This window comes from Littorina saxatilis, linkage group LG5, assembly GCF_037325665.1.
Source record: "Littorina saxatilis isolate snail1 linkage group LG5, US_GU_Lsax_2.0, whole genome shotgun sequence".
NCBI classification, from domain to species: Eukaryota; Metazoa; Mollusca; class Gastropoda; order Littorinimorpha; family Littorinidae; genus Littorina; species Littorina saxatilis.
In genome coordinates this window covers 29,917,421-29,938,941 of record NC_090249.1, presented here as the reverse complement: position 1 = coordinate 29,938,941, position 21,521 = coordinate 29,917,421, and the positions used below count along the sequence as shown (strand labels likewise).

The following is a 21,521-nucleotide window of genomic DNA, read 5'->3' as shown; positions in this document are numbered from 1 at the left end:
CCCTGACATGGAAAATACGAGGGGAGAGCACTGAGAAGACAACAGGTGGTCTCGGCGACATGGCAGCTGATGGACTCGCTCTGTCTCAAAGGGCTAGAAGTTTGTTGTGTTGTTTTTTTGAAAGTAGATATGCTTCGTAAAGGGACAACGACCAAAATGGGAGATAAAGATCCATTTGTATTTCCTGACAAAATGGAATCACAATCAAAGATCTACTTGTCACGGTTGGTTTACTTTTGCGTGCATACGTGTGCAAACTGAAATTAGTTTCACAGCTGAACTTGACTGTTCTGTATGTCTACGGTACATTGCGTTTGTGTGTCCACGTGAACAGTGAAACAGAGAGAGAGACAAGGAGCGAGAGAGAGCACACACATATCACACACACACACACACACACACACACACACACATGTATACATACACTCAAAGGCACACAAACAACAACACGTGCACCTCCCCTACACACACACACACACACACACACACACACACACACACACACACATACCAACACACAATGCACACATGCACTCACATACACTGCCTTTAGTAGCTGGATCAGCTGTTTTGATTTCCATTATTGGATCCACTTAGTTAATTATTGTCAGATTTACTCTTGGTTTTTTTAATTTTAAATTTGCATGAAGTTTAAATTTGTAAATGAGTTTAATTGTTATAAGTTTAAGCAGATGCATGCAGTGAGCAGTATATGAGACCCTTTGCAATTTTTTAAGCATGCATGCATTCGGAGAAGTGGGTAATGTTGAACTTTATAGCTCACAATTCAGAGGAATTTAAGCCTCCAGTTTTTGCAGAATCTGCCCTTATAGTTATAATATGTAAGCATAACAAAGTCATTTTAGATATACCTTTGAAGTCACGGAATGACTGCATGTATGGATGCATTTCGTTTACATGCGTTTTAGAAAAAAACCTGCCATTTCAAAGGAGGAGAGGCAATTCTGTCCTACTGTCAATATTTACGAAGGAGGGTAGGCTTGTATCAAAATTAAGTAAAAAATGCCACTGGATTGTGAGCTAGAACTTACTACAACGCTAAAGTTCAAGATTACCGAGAACTCTGTATGTTCAGTTTAGTTCCTTAATTGTGGAAGGGTTTTGAGCAAGGAGAACAATGCTGATATCGAGGCTCATCTACTAGCTCTTTTATTGGCCATTCAGTTATCTCTCTGCCAAATTTTAACTCCTGGCAGCCACATCCTTTCTGCAATAACTTAAGTGCCTTTGGGAATATTGTGGGGGGGGGGGGGGGTAGGTTGTCATGAGGAGTAACATGTCCAAACCAGGCCAGTTATTGCTGTTTATTAAGTGTTGCCAGGAGTGGTTCTTGCGGGCACAGCCTTTTGTGAATCTGGTGTATGTTGCATGAAAACTTGTCAATTTATTTTCAGAGTACAATATGTGACTGTCCATTTGGCAGCTAGGATTCATCAGTCAAATAATCTGAGGTGCAATAATTGCTACAGTATGTATTGAATTGTGTACAATCTTCACAGAATGTTAACCTCTTCAATTCAGAAATTGTCTGTTCTTTGTTTTGTTTTTTTCAGCAAAGAAAAGCGTCAATGGACAGGCATCTTAATGTGTGGTACGGCCATTCTGTACGCAGCCCGGACCATCATGCCAGTGTGCATTGTGGAGGTGGCTGATGACATGGACTGGAACAAAACTCAGTCAGTAAGTCACCACAGTTGATGTATACAGCTTGATTAATCGTGAAAATAGAGTACAGTTGCAGTATATTGCACCAAGAAATTTCTGCTGATTATCTCAACAAAAATCTTTGTCATCATTTTCACGAGTTTTCATTCACAAGCACCTGGGTAATAAATCTCATGTTCCCCGGGGAATAAATCCCCGGTTACCATAGTTGCAGGAAGCCCTATTACATGGATAATCAAAAGCAAACCCAATAGAAACGCTCGAGGATTCTTCGGCTCTTTTCATTGGCGTTTCCCCAGACCTAAACAGACGACAAGACACTGCTTTGCAAAGTTCCAAAAACCAACTGGCAAACTGGCAAAAGTAAACAAAAAAACAAAACTACTTCAATAAATTCGTCACAAACAAATGAAACCTACCGATATGTTATGTCTTCTTACAAAGTCGTGGAGTGCGTGTATCTTTGTGTGAGAAACACGAACGTCAAATTCAAGTCAAACCAATTGACCCCTGACACACACATTTTGACCCGTGCACAAGACGTTGTATGATATCGATAAACGAAGCACAAAAAAGAAATAATGATAAAAGCAAAGAAAATAGCAACAAGATATGCAAACATCTCACAAAGCCGAGCAAGCAGATTGACAGGTCTAATGAAAAACAAAGAGGTACTGAGTCGGAAACAAGATCGCGATTCTTTCCTTCGCTGCACGACGCAAATCTTCTGTGACCTTTGACTCAACGTAGCTTCCACATTCGATTACTAAGCTTAATACTCACAACTGAAAGCCGAGGGAGTGGAATACCGAGATGAACAAACAGAACTGTGCATCCTCAAACCTGACATATTCATCCCAACATTTTATGAACTCAAAAATACAGAAAGTTGCTTTCACACGGCAGCTTTGATTGCCAGTGGTTATCCGCACGGAACTCGTGTGGTTATCAGCACGGAACCCGTGTTTCAAAGCATGGCTCCCTGTGTTGATTGTTATCTTATTTTCTCACTACCAAAATGATGACAAAAACGATGTTTGGTGGTTTGTTGTCAGACCAGCTTTTTTTGTTGGTCCTCGGGGGGCATATCGACTTTTGTTTCATATTTATTGACCGCGGCCTTCGGCCTTGGTCAATAGATATGAAACAAAAGACGATATGCTCCCCCTCGGACGACAAAAAAGCTGGTCTGTGAACAACCCATCAAACATCTTATATTGTCCTCAGTTTTATTCACAGTTTAATCATAGTTATTTTATTGTTCACTTTTATCCATTACTCAAGCATTTTTTTTCAAGTACTGTAAACACAGTATTATTAATATTAGACTAGATAGACATGCATGCATCTATGTGGTATTGGAGTTCTTGGCTGTATCTGTCATTCTTTTGTTAAACAGCATGATCAACATATGCTTTGAGGACAAATGAGATTTGATATTCTTCTTGTCGTTTGCTGAGATTTGATATTGATCCCTGTTTTGTTTTATGACATATTTTCTATGGTGGGAAGGGGAAAAGGGTGGGGTGTGGTTAACATTACCTAATCAAACTTGAATTACTGTCACTGTGAGTCTAGTTTACTATTCTCAATATATAATCTGTTTGACATAATCTGCTAAAACATTTCAACAGGGGGTGGTCTTATCCGCCTTTTTCTGGGGCTACATGATGACACAAGTTTTGGGCGGCTATGTCAGCGATCGCGTTGGAGGGGAGCGTGTTTTGCTGATGGCGAGTGTGGTGTGGTCATCTATCACTCTGTGCACACCCCTGCTGATACAGTTGTCTGTGTACAACTCTTATTCTCTCTACATTGTTGTGCTCTTTCGTGTTCTGCTGGGTGTTTCACAGGGTGAGGCTTTTACTTGTGTTTTGTTACTGTTGCCATGTGAGGGTCAGTGTTGAAGATCTGTGAGTGAGAGTGTGTGTGTTTTAGTTTGTGTGTGTTTGTGTTTACCTGTGTGTGTGTGTGTGTGTGTGTGTGTGTGTGTGTGTGTGTGTGAAGCATTTAAATACAGATTGATTTTTGTTATTTTGTATCTCGATCTAGCCATACACGTTTTTCTGTATAATATTCCGAAGAAAGAACAGTGCTGCAACAAACATGACATACAGGCAATACAACATTGATAGGGTATATACTCACTTTTATGAGCAGAAAGCTTATATCTTTTATGGACTGATGTTCCACTGAACTTACAGGGGTGCATTTTCCGAGCGTCACAAGTGCCGTGGCCCGTAAAGTTCCAAATGAAGAGAGGTCGTTATCGTTTAGCTTGATTGCCACTGGTGCAAATTGTGGGTAAGTGCAGCTCTCTTTTTCACTTTTTTTATGTTTATGCTTCTGGGCTCAAGTATTTTTTAGTGCTATCAGTTGTGGAGCAGGTTTGCATAAGGTTCATAATATATGAGTAACCTTACCAAGATTGTTAAAAATCTGTATGGTGTTTTGTTCTCCCTGTTCTTTTTTGGGGGGGTTTGGTTTGCATTTGTATCTGTTTACATGGTAGAAAGTGAAATGAAAAGTGTAAGAGCAAACATGGAACAAGTTTTTGCAAATTTGTAAAAGTTTACTCTCAGACTGCAAATAGTCACACGTGACATGGAGTTATTTACTGTCTTTTCAGGAATGCCTTCAAATAAGAAATATGTTGTAAGTACATTAATAGGTGCACATTGGAATGGATTGATGAGATGATTTTTAGAGTGTTCTGTTTAGATGAGGCTCAGACTCTGAAATGTTGATGGGGCTGAATTGAGTGAGAATGCTGTACTTGCCTATGCCTTTTGTCCTATCATTAGAACCGACTATCGCTGTAATTGAATTGAAGATTTTTTTCTGTGAACAATGAATGCTAGCTCTTTCTCATTGATTGACTTTTTTTTTATATATCCACTTTGGGTTTGAAGTTACATTTCCAAATCATTGCTTTGGCAACCTTTTTTAAGATGATTTATTGCATGGTTAGTCTCCAATGAAATGATTTAACTTTTTGTCTTTTCACAATTTTCCTGACTTTTCTGTATTTTGCTCAAGATGTAAATTGCTTTTTTTGTCGTTTGCTTGTATATTTTTTTTCAACCCTGTGATGGATTTTTAAAATGTTAATTTTCCAATAAAATATAATATTTTTACTTTGAAGCAGTTTGGTTCAATTGATTGTTTTGTACTGATTTTTGTTTTGTTTGAACTTTTTGCATTCTTTGTTTTTCTTTTCATTTCTTTTTAGTTACTGAAAATAGTTTTAACTCCTCAGGCATGTGATAGTTTTCTGTTTCTCACAGTGTTTGTTGTACAATTTCTTTATAAATATATGATTTTGCTAGAGAAGAAAAATAAAAGTTGCAACAGACGATAGGGAAAACAGGTAAATGCCCAAAGGTAGGCTCCACACTGTAGTCTTCTGTTACTGCATGCTTACTAATACATTGTTCTACTAAATCCCCCCCCCCCCCCCACACACACACACACACAAACAAACACACACACACATATAACATCATCAAGAATGACAACAAATTGGGTGTAGGTGTTTACGTTCTTTTATAACCATGTAAATGGTGATACATGTAGATTTTTTTGTGTACATTTATTTTTGAAATGTTTTTAAAATGTGTGTTTTCTTCTTTTATCCTACAGAACATTATTGAGTGGGAGTGCCGGATCATTTTTATTGGAGCGCTTTGGTTGGCAAAAGCCATTTTATTTTATCGGTAAGATTTTTCATTTTGAAACGGTTTGGTCATGCAGAGAAGAGGGTGGAAGGTATAAGCGTGCTTTAACAATTATGTGATGATGAAGTTTTTACTGCACACATCAACCAATCATTTAATTTTCAACAAGTGAAAGTACATGTACAAATGATTGTGTGTGTGTGTGTGTGCCAGGAAGAAAAAGAATATGGGTCATTTGACCCCTCCATGAAATTCTGATGGGATAACAAAACGTTTGGGGGGGGGGGGGGGGGTGTCAAGGGGATTCAGTAAAGCATGAAAAGTGGTAAACCTCACACAGACATGTTCACTCTTTGTTTGGAATAGGTAAGACAGAACAAAACCAGACTGAAAGCATAGCACTTTTAATCAAAAACAAGAATCAACAAGTCGCGTGAAGCGATATAAAAACATTTAGTCAAGATTAACAAAACAAACCAATCATCGCAGAGCTAGACTACATTCAGATAGTCTTGGCAAACCATACCGAAGACCGAGACGGGTCACGCTCGCCGCCGCTCAACCTATTTCCTTTTATTCTGAGTTTTGGACTAAACATGACATATAATATTTTTTTAATTCAGGAGAAGATGAGGAATACAATTCAATCAATTTTAAATCTGTTTGTGAAAAATCGATTTTAATGACAACTTTAATGAGCAAACTCATTAATTAATGTTTAAGCCTCCAAGCTGAAATGCAATACCAAAGTCCGGGCTTCGTCGAAGATTACTTGACTAAAATTTCAACCAATTTGGTTGAAAAATGAGAGCGTGACAGTGCCGCCTCAACTTTTACAAAAAGCCGGATATGATGTCATTAACCCCTTCACTGCCCACCCCGTATGTAATACGTGGTCATTTTCGGTTTGTCGTACGCCCATAACCGTATCTCATACGTGGGATTTGTGTCAACAACATTTCAGGACATTTCTGAAAACTAAATGGGAGGTAACCACTGTCCAAGTACTTGTAGGGGTTCTAAACACAGTTCTTTCCCATAGACCGTTCGGATAAGTTACTACCACGTGTTAAAAACTGTGTTAGAAATGTAGAACCGATCTATAGCATTCAAAATGGCGGCCGAAAGTCGGACCTCAACTCGTAGACCTGTTTTCAAGCGATACAGTGTTCTGGAAGCTCTACAAGAAGTGATTAAATTACATATTCTTACTCCGAGTCACATATTAGCATTGACGCAGTCGAGATGCTAGGTAGACTGAAAAAACGCTATCCCGTCTATAGTATAAGGGAAGCAACCCAAGCAAAAAAGTAGCAAGCTTGCTACCCTGGGTTGCCTCCCGTAGCGTGCATCACGCCACAGATCTCGTACCCAATACGAGACACCCTCATTCGACATCTTTCAGCCAGAGAGACAGGTCGTGCTTGTTTTCGCTCCTAGGCTGTTGTTTGCTGTCTGCTTGACACCCACCAGCCTCGGCTCCCCGTCTGCTCATAGCTGTTTCTAGCGGTGAGATTGTTCCATTTTGTTGTTGTTTGCTTTGCCATTCTGCTGAGAATTTTCTCGTCCGCGGACTTGTGAATTTTGCTCGGTAGTTTGTTGCTGTGGCCGCCATTTTGGTCGCCATTTTTCGCTTACACGTGGTGTTTTTTGCTGGTTAGTTTGGGTCCGTGCTCGGACTTTTAGCGTCGACCAGTAGCACTATTACCTGCTTGTAACTTGTACTTTGTGCTAGTTATTCTGCTGAAGTTTTAACGTCCTAGAGACTTGTGTATTTTCAGTAGTTTGTTTTCTCGCGTGACAGCATGTCTGATAGTGAGAAAAGGCGAGCGGCTAAGGCCGAGAGTAAGGGCAAAGGCCCTGGCAAACCTAAGTCCTCGGCTTCTACTTCTTCGGCTAGGAACCCCACGGTTCACGTTTCTGACCCGAAGACTAACTTCGTTTTTTCGGTGCCCATTTCGGCGCCGGAGGAAACTTCGTCTGGCTCGCGGGCGGCGGGCATTACCGCTACCACGTCCGTTTCGAACCCGGCGCCTGTGCCGGAGGCTGGCACTCTTGTGGCTAGCCTTTTGTCCTCTTTGCTTCCAGAAATTGAGATGGCGCGGACGGACCCTGTTTCCAGCTCTGCCTCCCTCCCGGGGGTGTGCGACCCTCGGTCGTTGGCTTCCTGTGTTCCTGTTGTTTCCGGATCACCTGTCCAGCCTGCTGGCTTCGGCGTTGGTGCTGGAGGCGGTGAACAGGGAGGCGTTTCTCTTCTCGGCCGGCGCTCGGTGGCTACCGCTTGCGGGAGTGCACCTGAGCAGGTCCCTTTTGGGATACGGTCGTCACAAGGTATGTGCTCGCAGCAGCCGTCCGCGGCAGCTGCACTTCCGGCTCCGGCCGGAAGTAGTGGTTCACTGGACAGCGGACAGACCATGGTCCCTGCCGGTTTGAGCTACGAATTACGTAAGCAGCCGTCCGCGGCAGCTTCCCTTCCGGCTCCGGCCGGAAGTAGTGGTTCACTGGACAGCGGACAGACCATGGTCCCTGCCGGTTTGAGCTACGAATTACGTAAGCAGCCGTCCGCGGCAGCTTCCCTTCCGGCTCCGGCCGGAAGTAGTGGTTCACTGGACAGCGGACAGACCATGGTCCCTGCCGGTTTGAGCTACGAATTACGTAAGCAGCCGTCCGCGGCAGCTTCGCTTCCGGCTCCGGCCGGAAGTGTTGGTTCACTGGTTTGCGGACAGCCCATGGTCCCTTCCGGTTCGAGCCTTGCCCTGCTACAGCAGCCGTTTCCGGCAGCTGCTCTTCCTGCCTGGGCAGGAAATGTAGGTCAAACGGGTCGTGCACAGTCATCTGTCACTTCCGGTTCCGGCCTAGGGCTTCCGGGTTGTGGCTTGCAGACTCCTCAGCACCAGCTATGGCATAGTTCTGCTGTTGCGTCTGCACTCCCTGCTCCTCCCGGCTTTTCCGGTTCGGTTCCCGCTGCTTCCGTTGTGTCGCCGGTGAATTTCGAATACGGTGGTTCTCCTGGGCATACAGGCTTTTTGCCTCTGTTGGGACAGCAGCAGCCACCCACTTCGGTGGTGGCCGCTAGCTCCTCTCTTCAGCTGCCTTCGGTTGTTGGTGACTCTCATCTTCCTCTTAGTCAGGGGTGCGAGTTTCATCAATGGCCAACAGGATGGGCGTTCGGCTTACGGCCTTCCCTCGCAGCGTCATTTGTCGGGTTCTTTTGGCTATGAGCCGTCCCCTTCAGGTGGCGTTTCGGACTTCGGGTCCGTGTACGAGGAGCAGCTGCCTTCGGCGGCTCTGGCCAGCTTCCGAATTTACGTCAGCAGTCGTTCGCGGCAGCCGCTTCCAGCTCCGGCCGGAAGTAGAGGTTCACTTGCTAGTGCACAGACTACTGTCACGTCTGGCTCGAGCCTTGTCCTATGACAGCGGTCGCCCGCGACAGCTGTTCTTCCGGTTCCGACCGGAAGTGTGGGTTCACTGGTTAGTGCACAGGCTACTGTCACGTCCGGTTCGAGCCTTGCCTTACGTCGGCAGTCGTACGCGACAGCGGCACTTCCGGTTCACGGAAGTAGTGCCTCGTTGGAAGGTGGACAAATAATGATCCCATCCGGCTTGAGCTGCGCTATACGTAAGCAGTCGTCCGCGACAGCTTCTCTTCCGGCTCCGGCTGGAAATGTTAGTTCATCGGGGTGTGGGCAGCCCATGGCCCTTTCCGGTTTGAGCTTTGCCCTTTGCACGGCAGCCATTTCCGGCAGCTTCGCTTCCGGCCTTGGCAGGAGGGTAGGTCAAGCGGGTAGTGCACAGGTTACTGTCACTTCCGGTTCTGGCCTACGGCCTACCTTTGGGTTCCGAGCTTCAGCTCGTAGGTGGCTCAGCACCAGCTTTGGCATAGCGCTGCTGTTGCTGCCGCACTTCCGGCTCCTCCCGGATTTTCCGGTTCAGTTCCCGCTGCTTCCGTTTGGTCGCCGGTGAATTTCGAACAAGGCTTGCCCTATGGGCATACAGGCTTCTTGCCTCTGTTGGGACAGCAGCATCCACACACTCCGGTGGTGGCCGCGAGCTCCTCTCTCCCACTTTCCTTGGTTTTGATTCCTCTCATCCTCCTCTCAGTTAGGGAATGAGCACAATCGATTGCCAACAGGAAGGACTTCGGTCGGCAAAGAGGAAGCAGCTACTTCTGGTTTGAAGAATCGCCCTTAGTAGCTTTTCGCCTTTTTGCCTTTTCGCCGAGCCCCCCTCTTCGACAGGGGGTGGCCTCCGGCGTCGGTTTCGTTGCTGGTTCCTCAGGGTTCAGCTTCGGAGCTGGCATCGGAATGCCTTGCCGCTCCTGCGCAGGCTTCCTCCTTCGTGCCCTTAGCGGACCAGAGGAAGTTGCCTTGGCCAAGGTCGTCTCGTAGCTGCCTGTTGGCCTTTCCCCGTCCGCGTGCACCGTTTTTCGGTCACGCCGGAACTTCTTTCGCTTCTTACGAAGCCGTTGAGGAAGGATTCGGTTCTGCCGTTCTATGGGCAGAATCTCCTATTCTCTGAGGAAGGGGGCTGACAACTTTTGGAACTCAGTTCCATTTCCGAGACTCTCCTGCGGGCGCTTTCTCGCGCTCTGGCAGATTCCTTGGCGCCCTTTCCCCTTACTAAAGGGCAGGACGCGGAGGAAGTGTCTCACTCCTCTCCACACTTACAAGGGTGAACGAGGCACAGATGAGGCTGTCCTCTCTGCGCTATTTCCATGCGGTCTCGTGCGGAAGGGACTTGTTTCTTGCCCACTCCCGGTTTTCTGAGGAGTCGACAAGGAACATTCTCAGTTCGTCATCCTTGGTGGACGGTCTCTCTCCGGCAGCCTGGCCTCTCATGCCAGAAGCAGGGGATTGAGACCAACAGAGAACAGCGGTTCCCTTCTTTTGAGCTTCAATTTGAAAGCAGCAAAAGCAGGCCGCTCCTAAGCAGGCTATACCTAGCGGACTCAGCCTAAGCGGCCTACGTCCTCAGCTCAGGTGAGATTGTTTCTTTCACAGCCGTCATAGGACGCTGGGTTTTTGAAACAACAGCCGGCCTTAGGGCTTCGGGGTTTTAGCCTCGGCGGGAGCAACAGCCATTTCATCCGTTGGAGGTGGTGGTTGTTGTTTTCCTTGTGCTTGTGGCTTCGGGCTTCGACGTTCTTTCTCTTTCCCAGCGTATGGGTGCTGAGAGGTCGATTTCCGTTTAAAGGGGGGTTTCTGCCTTTGGGCTTCCCCGTTTTCTCTTGCCACCAGCTTCTGGACTTGGTCCAGGTTTGTCTTTCGCCGAGTCTGACTTTGTCTTTCTCTAGCGATCAGACGCGTTCTGGTGTTTCGTCCAAACTTAAGGTTCACTTGAGTTGGCCTCGGAAGTAACATTCAGATTTTCCTGAGGGTGCATTGTCTGGGCAACGCATGTTTGAGAAGTCATTCTTGGCTTGTCACTTTTTCTCAGGTTTTTTGGCTACTCCTCCCTTTTGTGGGCAGAGGTCTAGCTAATGTTCCAGTTTTCTCGGTGCTGGCCTCTAGGCCAGCATCTTTTTCGGCGGCCGAAACTTTTGGTTTCTTACTGTGCCTGTGTACTTTGAGTACTTTGGCGCAATGGCCGGCCTACGGGCAGCAAGGCTCTCGGCCTTAGCCTGTGTTATAGTCTCCTGCCTGTCGTGTTGCGACTTTGGCAATTGGTTCTTGTGACTGCGGATTTCGTCTCTTCCTCTTCTCCATCATGCTTGCATGATGTGAGTTGGGACGATTTCTGCCGGGTTGGGCTTCCGGCCTGGTCACCCCTTCTTCACTTGCAACTATGACTATTACTGAGAACTCTGGTCTCGGGAGGCTGACGGCTGGTTCGCTTCACGGTTTTCCGTCTTTCTTACCAGCTTCGTCCTTTCTGTTTCGGGTTTTTTGATTCATTTTCAATTACCTACAAGCAGTCTGCTCTGAGATCACGCTGGCTTTCGTCATTTTGTTTCCGGTCTCCGGTCACATTAGGATTTGGCCACTGCGGGTCCGCATTTGCGGTGCTTAGGCACTACCTTAGGTCGCTTCGTCCCCTTTTTTACCCCTCTCTCTGCTTGCGCAGGGAGGGGCAAGGGACGACTGGTGACCGTCTCCCTTGAGTTTTGCTCATTGAGGTGGACCCTGGTACTTGATACTCAGGCGTCTCTCTCTTTCCGGTTTGGAGTTTGGTCACTCTTCCGGAGCTGACTGTTCTCTCAACGGCCTTTGGGCCTCACTCCATCCCAAAGTTTTCTTACTTTGGCATGTTTGCCTTATGGTCTCCGTGAGGGTCGGTCCTTTTCAGGGCTTAGCCGGCAACCTTACGCACGGATCTTTTCCAGGCCATTAGCATTTCCTTCCATTTAAGGGGGGGGGGGGGGGGCAGCTTGTCCTTCCCTCTACTTGGTCGGGTTTATCCAAGACTGGGGTCCTTTTCCGGACTGTTTTACGGTTCAGAAAATTGGAAGAAGTGCTGGGCACAGCTTACTGGCTCTCTGAGGTTGTCTTTCGCATTCTTGCCTGAGAGACATCTCGGCTGTCAATCAGGGTGGTTCTCGGTCCGATTCTGTCCTTTGGCAGTGGGCCAGTTCCTGGCAAGGGTTTAGAGTGAGTCAGTGGTTGCTTTCTCACGGGATCCTTTCCTGACTTTTGGCAGTGGGCCAGTTTCTCGGCAAGGGATTTTCTTGCCTTCCGCCTTGTCATAGCTTATGCTATCTTTCCCTCGGCTCGGCCTGAGCTCTTTTCCAGGGCCTTGGCCTTTTTTGCCTATGGGGTTTGGATGATGTCCTGCGCACAGCTTCTGGCGCTAGGATTTTGTCTTATCAGGTTCTGCAGACATTGCTGCCCTCTGTCAGGATGGGTCTCGGCCTGTTCCTTCCTTGGCGGCAGCTGGCTTTTGTCTCTCCAGAACTTTAGAGTGAGTTTGAACTTTTTGATCTTACCCACCACCTTGTTGGAGTTATCTGCTAATATGTGACTCGGAGTAAGAATATGTAATTTAATCGAAAATTTTTAATTAAATTTTCATTTGATTAATATACTTACCCGAGTCACATAGGTAATTCCCTCCCACCTTCCCCGCTTTTAGTTTCTTTGTATTCTAGAAGTCGAATGAGGGTGTCTCGTATTGGGTACGAGATCTGTGGCGTGATGCACGCTACGGGAGGCAACCCAGGGTAGCAAGCTTGCTACTTTTTTGCTTGGGTTGCTTCCCTTATACTATAGACGGGATAGCGTTTTTTCAGTCTACCTAGCATCTCGACTGCGTCAATGCTAATATGTGACTCGGGTAAGTATATTAATCAAATGAAAATTTAATTAAAAATTTTCGATTTATGGATTACCACACAGAAGAATACTTTTATGGGCTGTAATGTGAGTACCTGATGTTTGACACCAGTTTTAGCAGTGTTTTGTGTGGTTTTACATGCTGCAATGTGTGTGTGTGTAAGTCCGGAAACTGTAATTTTTGACAAAAATGGTCATTATATCAATTTTTACAAAAACAATCACAAAGTCCAATGATCATGTCATCCTATAATAGCCAAGGCTATAAGCAAAACACATGCCAAAGATCTAAGAGATATCTCAATAAATGATCGAGCAGTGAACAGATTAGTGAACCTACCGAAGAAAGTGAAATTTTGCCCTGGCACACAGCAATACCAAAATGCTGTTATACTATGGCAGTGAAGGGGTTAAAGACATATATCAAAAAAATGAAAAAAACGTCTGGGGATATTATACCCAGGAACTCTCATGTTAAATTTCACGAAGATCGGTCCAGTACTTTGCTCTGAATCGCTCTACACACACACACACATACATACGTAACATACATACATACATACATACACCAGACCCTCATCTCGATTCCCGGTCAACGTTAAAACATTTAGTCAAAACTAAATGTAAAAACAAGAATTGTCAAACTTTAAACAGACAGTTTGAATGACGGTTAATCTGACTGACACAAGTTTTGATTTCACTTCCTTGCTTGATTGGTGTTCTCTTTTCAGGTATTTGCGGTCTCCTGTGGGCGATGACAGCATACCGATGGCTGATTCCTAAGCAGCCTTTGTCATCGGTGCCGTTTGGCGCTAAACTGTTATCACCTGACCAGAACAGCAACACATATACACCATCACCGGTGCCTTGGTGTAAACTCTTCTCTAAATATTCTTTCTGGTTTGTGATGATTTTCTTTTGTTGGTATTACACCTCTGGTGGCGTAACTGATTTCTTTCTGCCTATCAGCCTTTTTATTTTATTTCCCCGGTATATTTGATCAGCCCCAAATCTGATGTGTCTATGGTTCAGTCTGCCTATAAACCCAGTGTGTGTTTCAATTCTTCTTTTATTTTTTGGGAGGGAGGGGGAGAGGTTGCGTGTCTGTGTTTCTCTCTCTCTCTTTCTCTCTCTCTCTCTCTCTGTTGATTTTGGTTGTAACAGAAGGTAAGAACTGCTTTTCATATCAGCTAGCACAGGAATGTTTTATGTGTTTGTTGCATGTGTCAAGAAATGCTGTTTTAAGCCTTTCATGAAAGATATACACAAACCGTCTTCAATGCACTTTTTATTATCTTTATTATCTTCTGCAGGGCACTTCTAGTGGCCAATTACTGCGCCAGCAATGGATCCTATATTCTGTTGTCTTGGCTACCAACATTTTTCCATGACAATTTCCCAGAGGCAAAGGTAGGAACTCGATCATTTTTGTCTTGTTGTTTGCGCTAGAAGTACTGACTATTAGATCATCTTTTGGTTTTTCATATCTCTACACAATGCTGGAAAAGGTGAAAAAGGGAGGAGAGAGATCGTGAGAGAAAAAGAAATAGAAAAGGGAAAGACACTCCATCCCATCTTCTGACTGCCTCTAAAAAATTGGACCCAATATATCTGTAACTTATTTAATCATACATTTCCAAATTTGTGCACAGATTTCTTTTTCCACAGAGTAATTACATGTCTTTCAAGCACATTCTCTCTGTACAGTAATTTTTCTCAGCGAATCAAGTATAATCAAGAGTAAACTGTAACCTCTTTTCTACGTAATGCTGTGTAATTTCACAGTAACATGGTGTACTTTCTCAAGGGTACTGCATACTTTTTCAAGGGCATTGCATTATATCTGTAATTTCACAAACACATTGGGTATTTTCTCAAGGGCACATACAGCATAATTGTTCAAGGGTATTGCGTAATTTGTCCAAAAGCATAGCATAATTAATTTTCCCAAGGGCATTGTGTCAATATTAGATTGCATGTTTATTTATTGGCAGAGCTGGATCTTTAACGTGGTACCTTGGCTGGTAATCCTGCCATGCAATATATCTGGAGGCTGGCTTGCTGACAGGATGATCAAATCTGGTAAGTATATTACAGATACAGTTGATTTTGTATTGAGAAGAAAAAGAGAAAGAAGAAGAGAAAGACAAAATGTGAAGCTGTGATTATAATACATGTATTATTTTCCCTTGGGGTTTTCTTCTTACTTTAGATTTGATGCAGGTTTCAATCTATAACATGTTATTACAACAAGCAAACAAACAATTTATCACATCAACACACAAAAAGAATAAAGATTAGCTGTCATTTGTTCTCACATTCAAGTTGTTTGTTGAAGCTTGTGTGGTTGGCAATTGTGTTCTGCAATTTGCTTGTCAGTGCAATCAATTTTGAACCCATTGTCAGGTAATACACACACACAAACCACACCACATAAAGCTAAACTGTCAACTGTTGATGCATGTTGTTTGTTATAGCTGCTGTATACAACAATTATGTTCTCCATTGCTTTCAGAAGTAATCATATTTTTCTCTATTGGGCAAATTTAAGGCATTGTGAGGTGACAGCTTGTGCAGTGTAATTCAGCATTGAGTGACGGCTGTTGATATTCCTCCCTTTTTACTGCAGGGATGCAGGTGACAGCTGTGCGAAAACTGTTGGCTGTAAGTATTTTTATTTATGTGTTATTCTTTACTCTTGTGTATGAAACACACGGTGCACATGTAACCGAGTGCCGAAACACCACAATCACCTTTAGAGGCGAAGTCCAATCAAACAGGATTGAGAATTTTAGAGCTTATTTCTAAGCCCTATAAAAACTGTTGTGCATTCGCAAAGGAATCCATGAACATACAGAGAGACAAAAGCCGCCAGACCCCATCACAAACAGAACTCTACAATCCACAGGTGTTGCCTACTTCAAAGGGAAACAACTCTGCAGAGTCTGCTGTGAAGGGCGACAGTAGTCTCCCTGTCACACTCGCCCCCTTTTGAATGAACTTTGTCCCCAAAGTTCCGAACCATGGACCCGCCAAGTAATGCATAACAGTTTTTAAAGGGCTTAGAAATAAGCTCTAAAATACTCAATCCTGTTTGATTGGACTTCGCCTCCAAAGGTGACTGTGGTGTCTCGGCACTCGGTTACACACATGTACACATGCATTTTGAGTTTGATCTGGTCTATGACAGTACATGTACTTTTTAATTCTCATGAGGAAGATTTACAAGATCTTTTCTTAAGAACTTTTGAAGATCTATTATCTGTGATGTGACAAGCACGCACACACACATGCATACACACACATGAACAGACACACGCACGCGCACGCACACACACACACACACACACACACACACACTATCTCTCTCACCCACACACACACACTTAATCAATCAATCAATCAATGAGTCTTATATCGCGCATATTCCGTGGGTACAGTTCTAGGCGCTCTGCAGTGATGCCGTGTGAGATGAAATTTTATACGGCCAGTAGATTGCAGCCATTTCGGCGCATATTTACCTTTCACGGCCTATTATTCCAAGTCACACGGGTATAGGTAGACAATTATTAACTGTGCCTAAGCAATTTTGCCAGGAAAGACCCTTTTGTCAATCGTGGGATCTTTAACGTGCACACCCAATGTAGTGTACACGGGGGGAGGTTCGGACACCGAAGAGAGTCTGCACACAAAGTTGACTCTGTGAAATAAATTTCCGCCGAACCTGGGATCGAACTCACGCTGACAGCGGCCAACTGAATACAAATCCAGCGCGCTACCAACTGAGCTATATCCCCGCCCATACACTTATACACACACGCGCACATAAACACACACACTTATAGAAACTTATCAACACAAACTCACATCATTTACACTGTTACCTGTCATGAGTGAACACCTAAAGAACCACCTGCAAACGTCTCGTTGTTGCAGATGTCCATACATAGCAGTGACACGTACTTGATTTGAAACAATAATGTACAACGGAAGAGTTGTTTCATTTGCTGTTAATTACCTCTCACTGGAGAGGCCTCAGGTTATATTAATTAGAGGTATAGAACTGTACCCACGGAGAACGCGCGATATAAGCCTCATATTGATTGTTGCACTGTTTCAAATTACAGGATAAACCACCACAACTTTCTGTGCTATTAAAGGCACTGTAGTCCCTCTCGTGATTACAGTGTGGCTCACCATCTCAGATCTGGCCAAGCTTTTACATGGGATAAGATTATCCCGCTATTTGAACACATACCAGAAATCAACATCCTCAGTGCTTCTTGTGCAGAGTCAGAAGTTTTGGATGAATTAATTTCACAGATAGCCACTATAGTTTCTGTTAAGAAATTAATTCATTTCAAAAATTCCCACTCTTTACAGAAAGCACATAGGTTGTTGATTTCTGTACGTGTCAAAGTTGAAGGGCTGGGTCTTATCCCATGTAAAAGCCTGGCCAAATTGAAGATGGTGAGTCAAATGGATCAATATGAGGCTTATATTGCGCGTATACCGTGGGTACAGTTCTAAGCGCAGGGATTTTTTTTTTTAATTGATTTTTTTTATGCAATTTATATCGCGCACATATTCAAGGCGCAGGGATTTATTTATGCCGTGTGAGATGGAATTTTTTTTACACAATACATCACGCATTCACATCGGCCAGCAGATCGCAGCCATTTTGGCGCATATCCTACTTTTCACGGCCTATTATTCCAAGTCACACGGGTATTTTGGTGGACATTTTTATCTATGCCTATACAATTTTGCATACAAATGGAATACAGATGCGACGAACTCTACCCTTCTCACTCTCGGCCTCGTAGCTCTTTTCATTGTGTCCCTTTTCATTGTGTCCCTTTTCATGAACTCATTCCTGCTCTCTCTTTGCAGACTTTTCTTTTCTGTGGGATGTCAACATTTCTTGTCCTCATCTCCTTTGTGGATTCGTACGAGAGTACGCTGTTCTGTATGACAATGGCGGTGGCTTGCTGCGGCTTTTACAGTACCAGCCTTTCCATCAACCCGGTGGATCTGGCACCACACCACTCTGGTGCAGTCTTCGGTGAGAATGTTTGCAGTGGAACCCCCCCCCCCCCCCCCCCCCCCCTTTTAAGACCTCTAAAGAATCTGGAGGTACTGTAGTCATAAAATCGAGGTAAATTATGTACAGAGGTTATGAACAGAAAATCTAAGGTCTTAAAAGGGCGGGGGGGCTAAATTGGAGGGGGGGGGGTCTTAAAAGGGGGGTTCCATTGTATTGGCAGAATGGGCCTCTATATGTTAAGTTTGTATGTTACTTTACATAATGAAATGCACCACACAGCAATGGGCGGTTCTGGTGAGGTTATGCCCCTTCTTTCTTTCGGCTGGTAACAGGCGGAACCTCGCGGCAAGATTACACGAGAAAGGGAAAAAACGTGCATTGGTCCCAAATAGCATGTCGCTTTGGTAACAGTTCGTGTGTAAGTCGTGCATTTTATACGGTAAAAAGACAATGGTAACGGGCGGAACCTCGCGGCAAGATCACAGGAGTTGTCTCGCGTTATCACCCCAGAAGCGCTCATTTCTCACACAAGATAATAAGGTGTTCTGATTGTTTTTGTCCACCCTGGATGAGTTTTGATTTTGTAATGATCATGCAGTACATTTAGCATGAACTCATAAGCCTGTAGGCCTGTAGTTGATTTTGTAACGATCATGCAGTACATTTAGCATGAACTCATAAGCCTGTAGGCCTGTAGTTGATTTTGTAACGATCATGCAGTACATTTAGCATGAGCTCATAAGCCTGTAGGCCTGTAGTTGATTTTGTAACGATCATGCAGTACATTTAGCATGAACTCATAAGCCTGTAGGCCTGTAGTTGATTTTGTAACGATCATGCAGTACATTTAGCATGAACTCATAAGCCTGTAGGCCTGTAGTTGATTTTGTAACGATCATTCAGTACATTTAGCATGAGCTCATAAGCCTGTAGGCCTGTAGTTGATTTTGTAACGATCATGCAGTACATTTAGCATGAACTCATAAGCCTGTAGGCCTGTAGTTGATTTTGTAACGATCATGCAGTACATTTAGCATGAACTCATAAGCCTGTAGGCCTGTAGTTGATTTTGTAACGATCATGCAGTACATTTAGCATGAACTCATAAGCCTGTAGGCCTGTAGTAAGATTGTTGTCTCCATAACATTTAATCAATTCTACTTATCATTTTTACAGGTGTGCTGAACACAACAAGTGCAATACCAGGTGAGTTGTGTCATATGTGGATGAATATTTAATTATTTTTTGATAGTTTTGTCTGAAAATTTATTTTGTCTAAAGTTATGGAAGGCCTTACAAGTTTGTCTTTTTTTATAATTATTTATTTCTTTTGTAACAAATTTCCTATTCCGCATATTTTTGAGCCAGCTACAAATAGTTGAACTCAACACCTGCATTGGAATATATATATATAAAAAAAAAAATATATATATATAATACAGGAGTAAAAGTAAAAACAAAAGTGTGATCTCAGAGGTGTTATACGTAGTGTCACATTATACAACCATCGTAACACTCCAGCTGACTTGCTGTTCACGAATTGAAAGATAGTTGCGAAGATAACATTGATGGAGTTTTGGACAGGCTGTTCTGTCATGAAGAATTGGGGTAGGTTTATATGTATTTCAATTCATCGACAGTGATAGGGTGTAAATGCTGCAGACTTTAAAGTCTCACGTGACCCATTCCTCTCGGAATTGTGGGAGATAAAATTACATAATTATGACGAGCTTACCTGAGTAAGTGAAGTCTAATTGTGGTTTTATCGACCACAATGTAGAGAGGAAAGGGATTACGTGCCTCGCCCTAAGTTGTCTTCAGAGTTATACCGATAACCGTTTTCCCTCCCTATCCCTTTCCTCTCTCTTTCTCTTTTCTCTGCACCATTTACACGTCGTTAAACAGTGACGTATTCCGCGTTCTATCTCACGTAATCCCTTTCCTCTCTACATTGTGGTCGATAAAACCACAATTAGACTTCACTTACTCAGGTAAGCTCGTCATAATTATGTAATTTAGTGGAACAATATTGATATTGATAAAGAGGCACTGCAAAACACATACTCTACTCATACCTTGCATTTTATTCTTCTCCTCCAACCTTGCCATTACTGTTGCATCATGTATTCTGACCAAGGAAGATTTCACATGTTCACTATGGTTTGTCTGTTTCAGGGTTTGTTGGGGTGTACATGGCAGGCTACATTCTGGAGACGACCAAAAGTTGGAGCGCTGTGTTCAACCAGACGGCTGCTATCAGTGTGTTCGGTTACGTGGTCTTTCTGCTATTTGGGACAGGCCGGCGCATTGTGTAGCAACTCCTGGATGTTACTTGATTCATTTCTCCTGGTAAAGGCCATGGAATATTGATTTTGACCACTTTTGGTTGTCTTCTCCTTTCTGACGGAGAAACTAAAAACAACTGGGGCATTGAAGTGTATTGGTCCGTTTAAGGTCACCATATTGATGACTTTCTGATTCTTCTTATTGTGCATTCCCTGGCTGTGCAAAATGGACAGCCCAGTCCGCTTGACAAAGTCGGTCATAAACACTAGGGACTCTGTTGTTCACTCTTTAAGGTGTACCTCACATGGCCAGACAGTGTGTTACACTGTGAAAGGTTGAGCAAAACACTTCAAGATGGACTTAAGAGTATATATTGAGCAGTGTTTTGGGCTCCTTACTATTACGATACATTCCTCAGAAAACAGCTTGGTCGTTGAACTAGAATGAGGCATATGAGGCTTTAATGTCTGGAAAACTGCTGCTGCTTGAAATGGAAATACTTTGTGTTATATTTATTACTGTGTGTGCATTGACTGTTGGTTTAAACAGTGTTTCATTCAACAATAATATGCAAGCTGTAAGCTTGTAGTGGTTGTACATTGACTGTTGACAGAGTATTTCTTCCAGTATTAGAATAGAGTGCAAGCTGTTGATTTGTACGGGTCACATGACAAAACTGAAACCAACCATTGGTCAAATAGGTATTCTATATCATTGATATATCGCAGGAAGTCGTCATAGCCAAGTGATATCGCACAGGAAGTCGATCACCAGTTACGGACGCAGTATTTAGACGGTCACTTCAAAAACAAAGAGGTATACATTTTCCATAAACAAAAAGTGATGAAAAGAATGTTGACTGCGTTCGCTTTTTCAAACAACTGCCCCTATACTCCAACTATCTAAAATGAATCGCTTCCTTCCCCTGCCTCCCCTTCCCTCCCCCCCCTCCCCCCCATGCAAACAATGCTGCCAGTATCATTCCAGATTTGTCTTCCATTTGTATCTCAAATGCCATTACATCTTTTGTCCTTAAAGTAATTTACCTGAACCCATTTTGGATGGCTGCTGCTGTGTGGGCATGCAGCGCCTCTGCCTTACAAATGTTTGGGTCTAGCTGGAGAGATTTTGTACCAAGCATGACATTTTTCTGCAGATTTTTTTCACATATTCTGAGCTGATCCCCATATTGCATGATTTTGCACTATGTATATTTGAAAAAGACATTTTGGCACATACAGTTCATTTAAAAAAAAAAAAGTTTATTTGATATAATTTCATGATCTCATGCCTGTACATTAAAGAAGTTGCTAGGTTTGCAAACAGTGACACTGCATATCTAATTGGGCATTAATTTATTGAAGACCCATCAAGATAATTTGAAATTGTGTGATTGTGTAGCTGACTGAAATCTGGAGTTGTTGCTTGCTGATTTTTAAATTGTGCTTTTGAGTTCTGTGAAACGCCGTCCAGAATGAGTTAAGACTACTTATGAAAAATTACTGCTTATGCTGACATATGTTCTTCATTCCAAACACTGCAATCTTGAACACACAC

The 21,521-nt window shown here is 43.6% G+C and overlaps 1 protein-coding gene across 1 annotated transcript; it reads left to right on the top strand.

Annotated features, from left to right (window-relative positions):
* The first annotated feature begins 36 nt into the window (after window positions 1-36).
* Window positions 37-20,921, top strand: LOC138966817 (voltage-gated purine nucleotide uniporter SLC17A9-like). The gene is made up of 12 exons (XM_070339164.1): window positions 37-224; window positions 1,575-1,701; window positions 3,321-3,540; window positions 3,891-3,990; window positions 5,329-5,402; window positions 13,363-13,531; window positions 13,945-14,041; window positions 14,626-14,713; window positions 15,261-15,295; window positions 17,525-17,696; window positions 18,855-18,884; window positions 19,854-20,921. Exons 1-12 carry the CDS (start codon window positions 70-72, stop codon window positions 19,991-19,993), a joined length of 1,407 nt encoding a protein of 468 aa, XP_070195265.1. The 5' UTR covers window positions 37-69; the 3' UTR covers window positions 19,994-20,921.
* The last annotated feature ends 600 nt before the right edge of the window (window positions 20,922-21,521 follow it).

What these genes read in the sequence shown, in the direction of transcription:
- LOC138966817 (XM_070339164.1), top strand. Translation starts at nt 70, where the DNA reads ATGGACTCGCTCTGTCTCAAAGGGCTAGAAGTTTGTTGTGTTGTTTTT. An exon ending in AAAGCCATTTTATTTTATCG is followed by an intron (nt 5,403 to 13,362) that starts GTAAGATTTTTC and finishes TTCTCTTTTCAG; the next exon opens with GTATTTGCGGTCTCCTGTGG. An exon ending in ACAATTTCCCAGAGGCAAAG is followed by an intron (nt 14,042 to 14,625) that starts GTAGGAACTCGA and finishes ATTTATTGGCAG; the next exon opens with AGCTGGATCTTTAACGTGGT.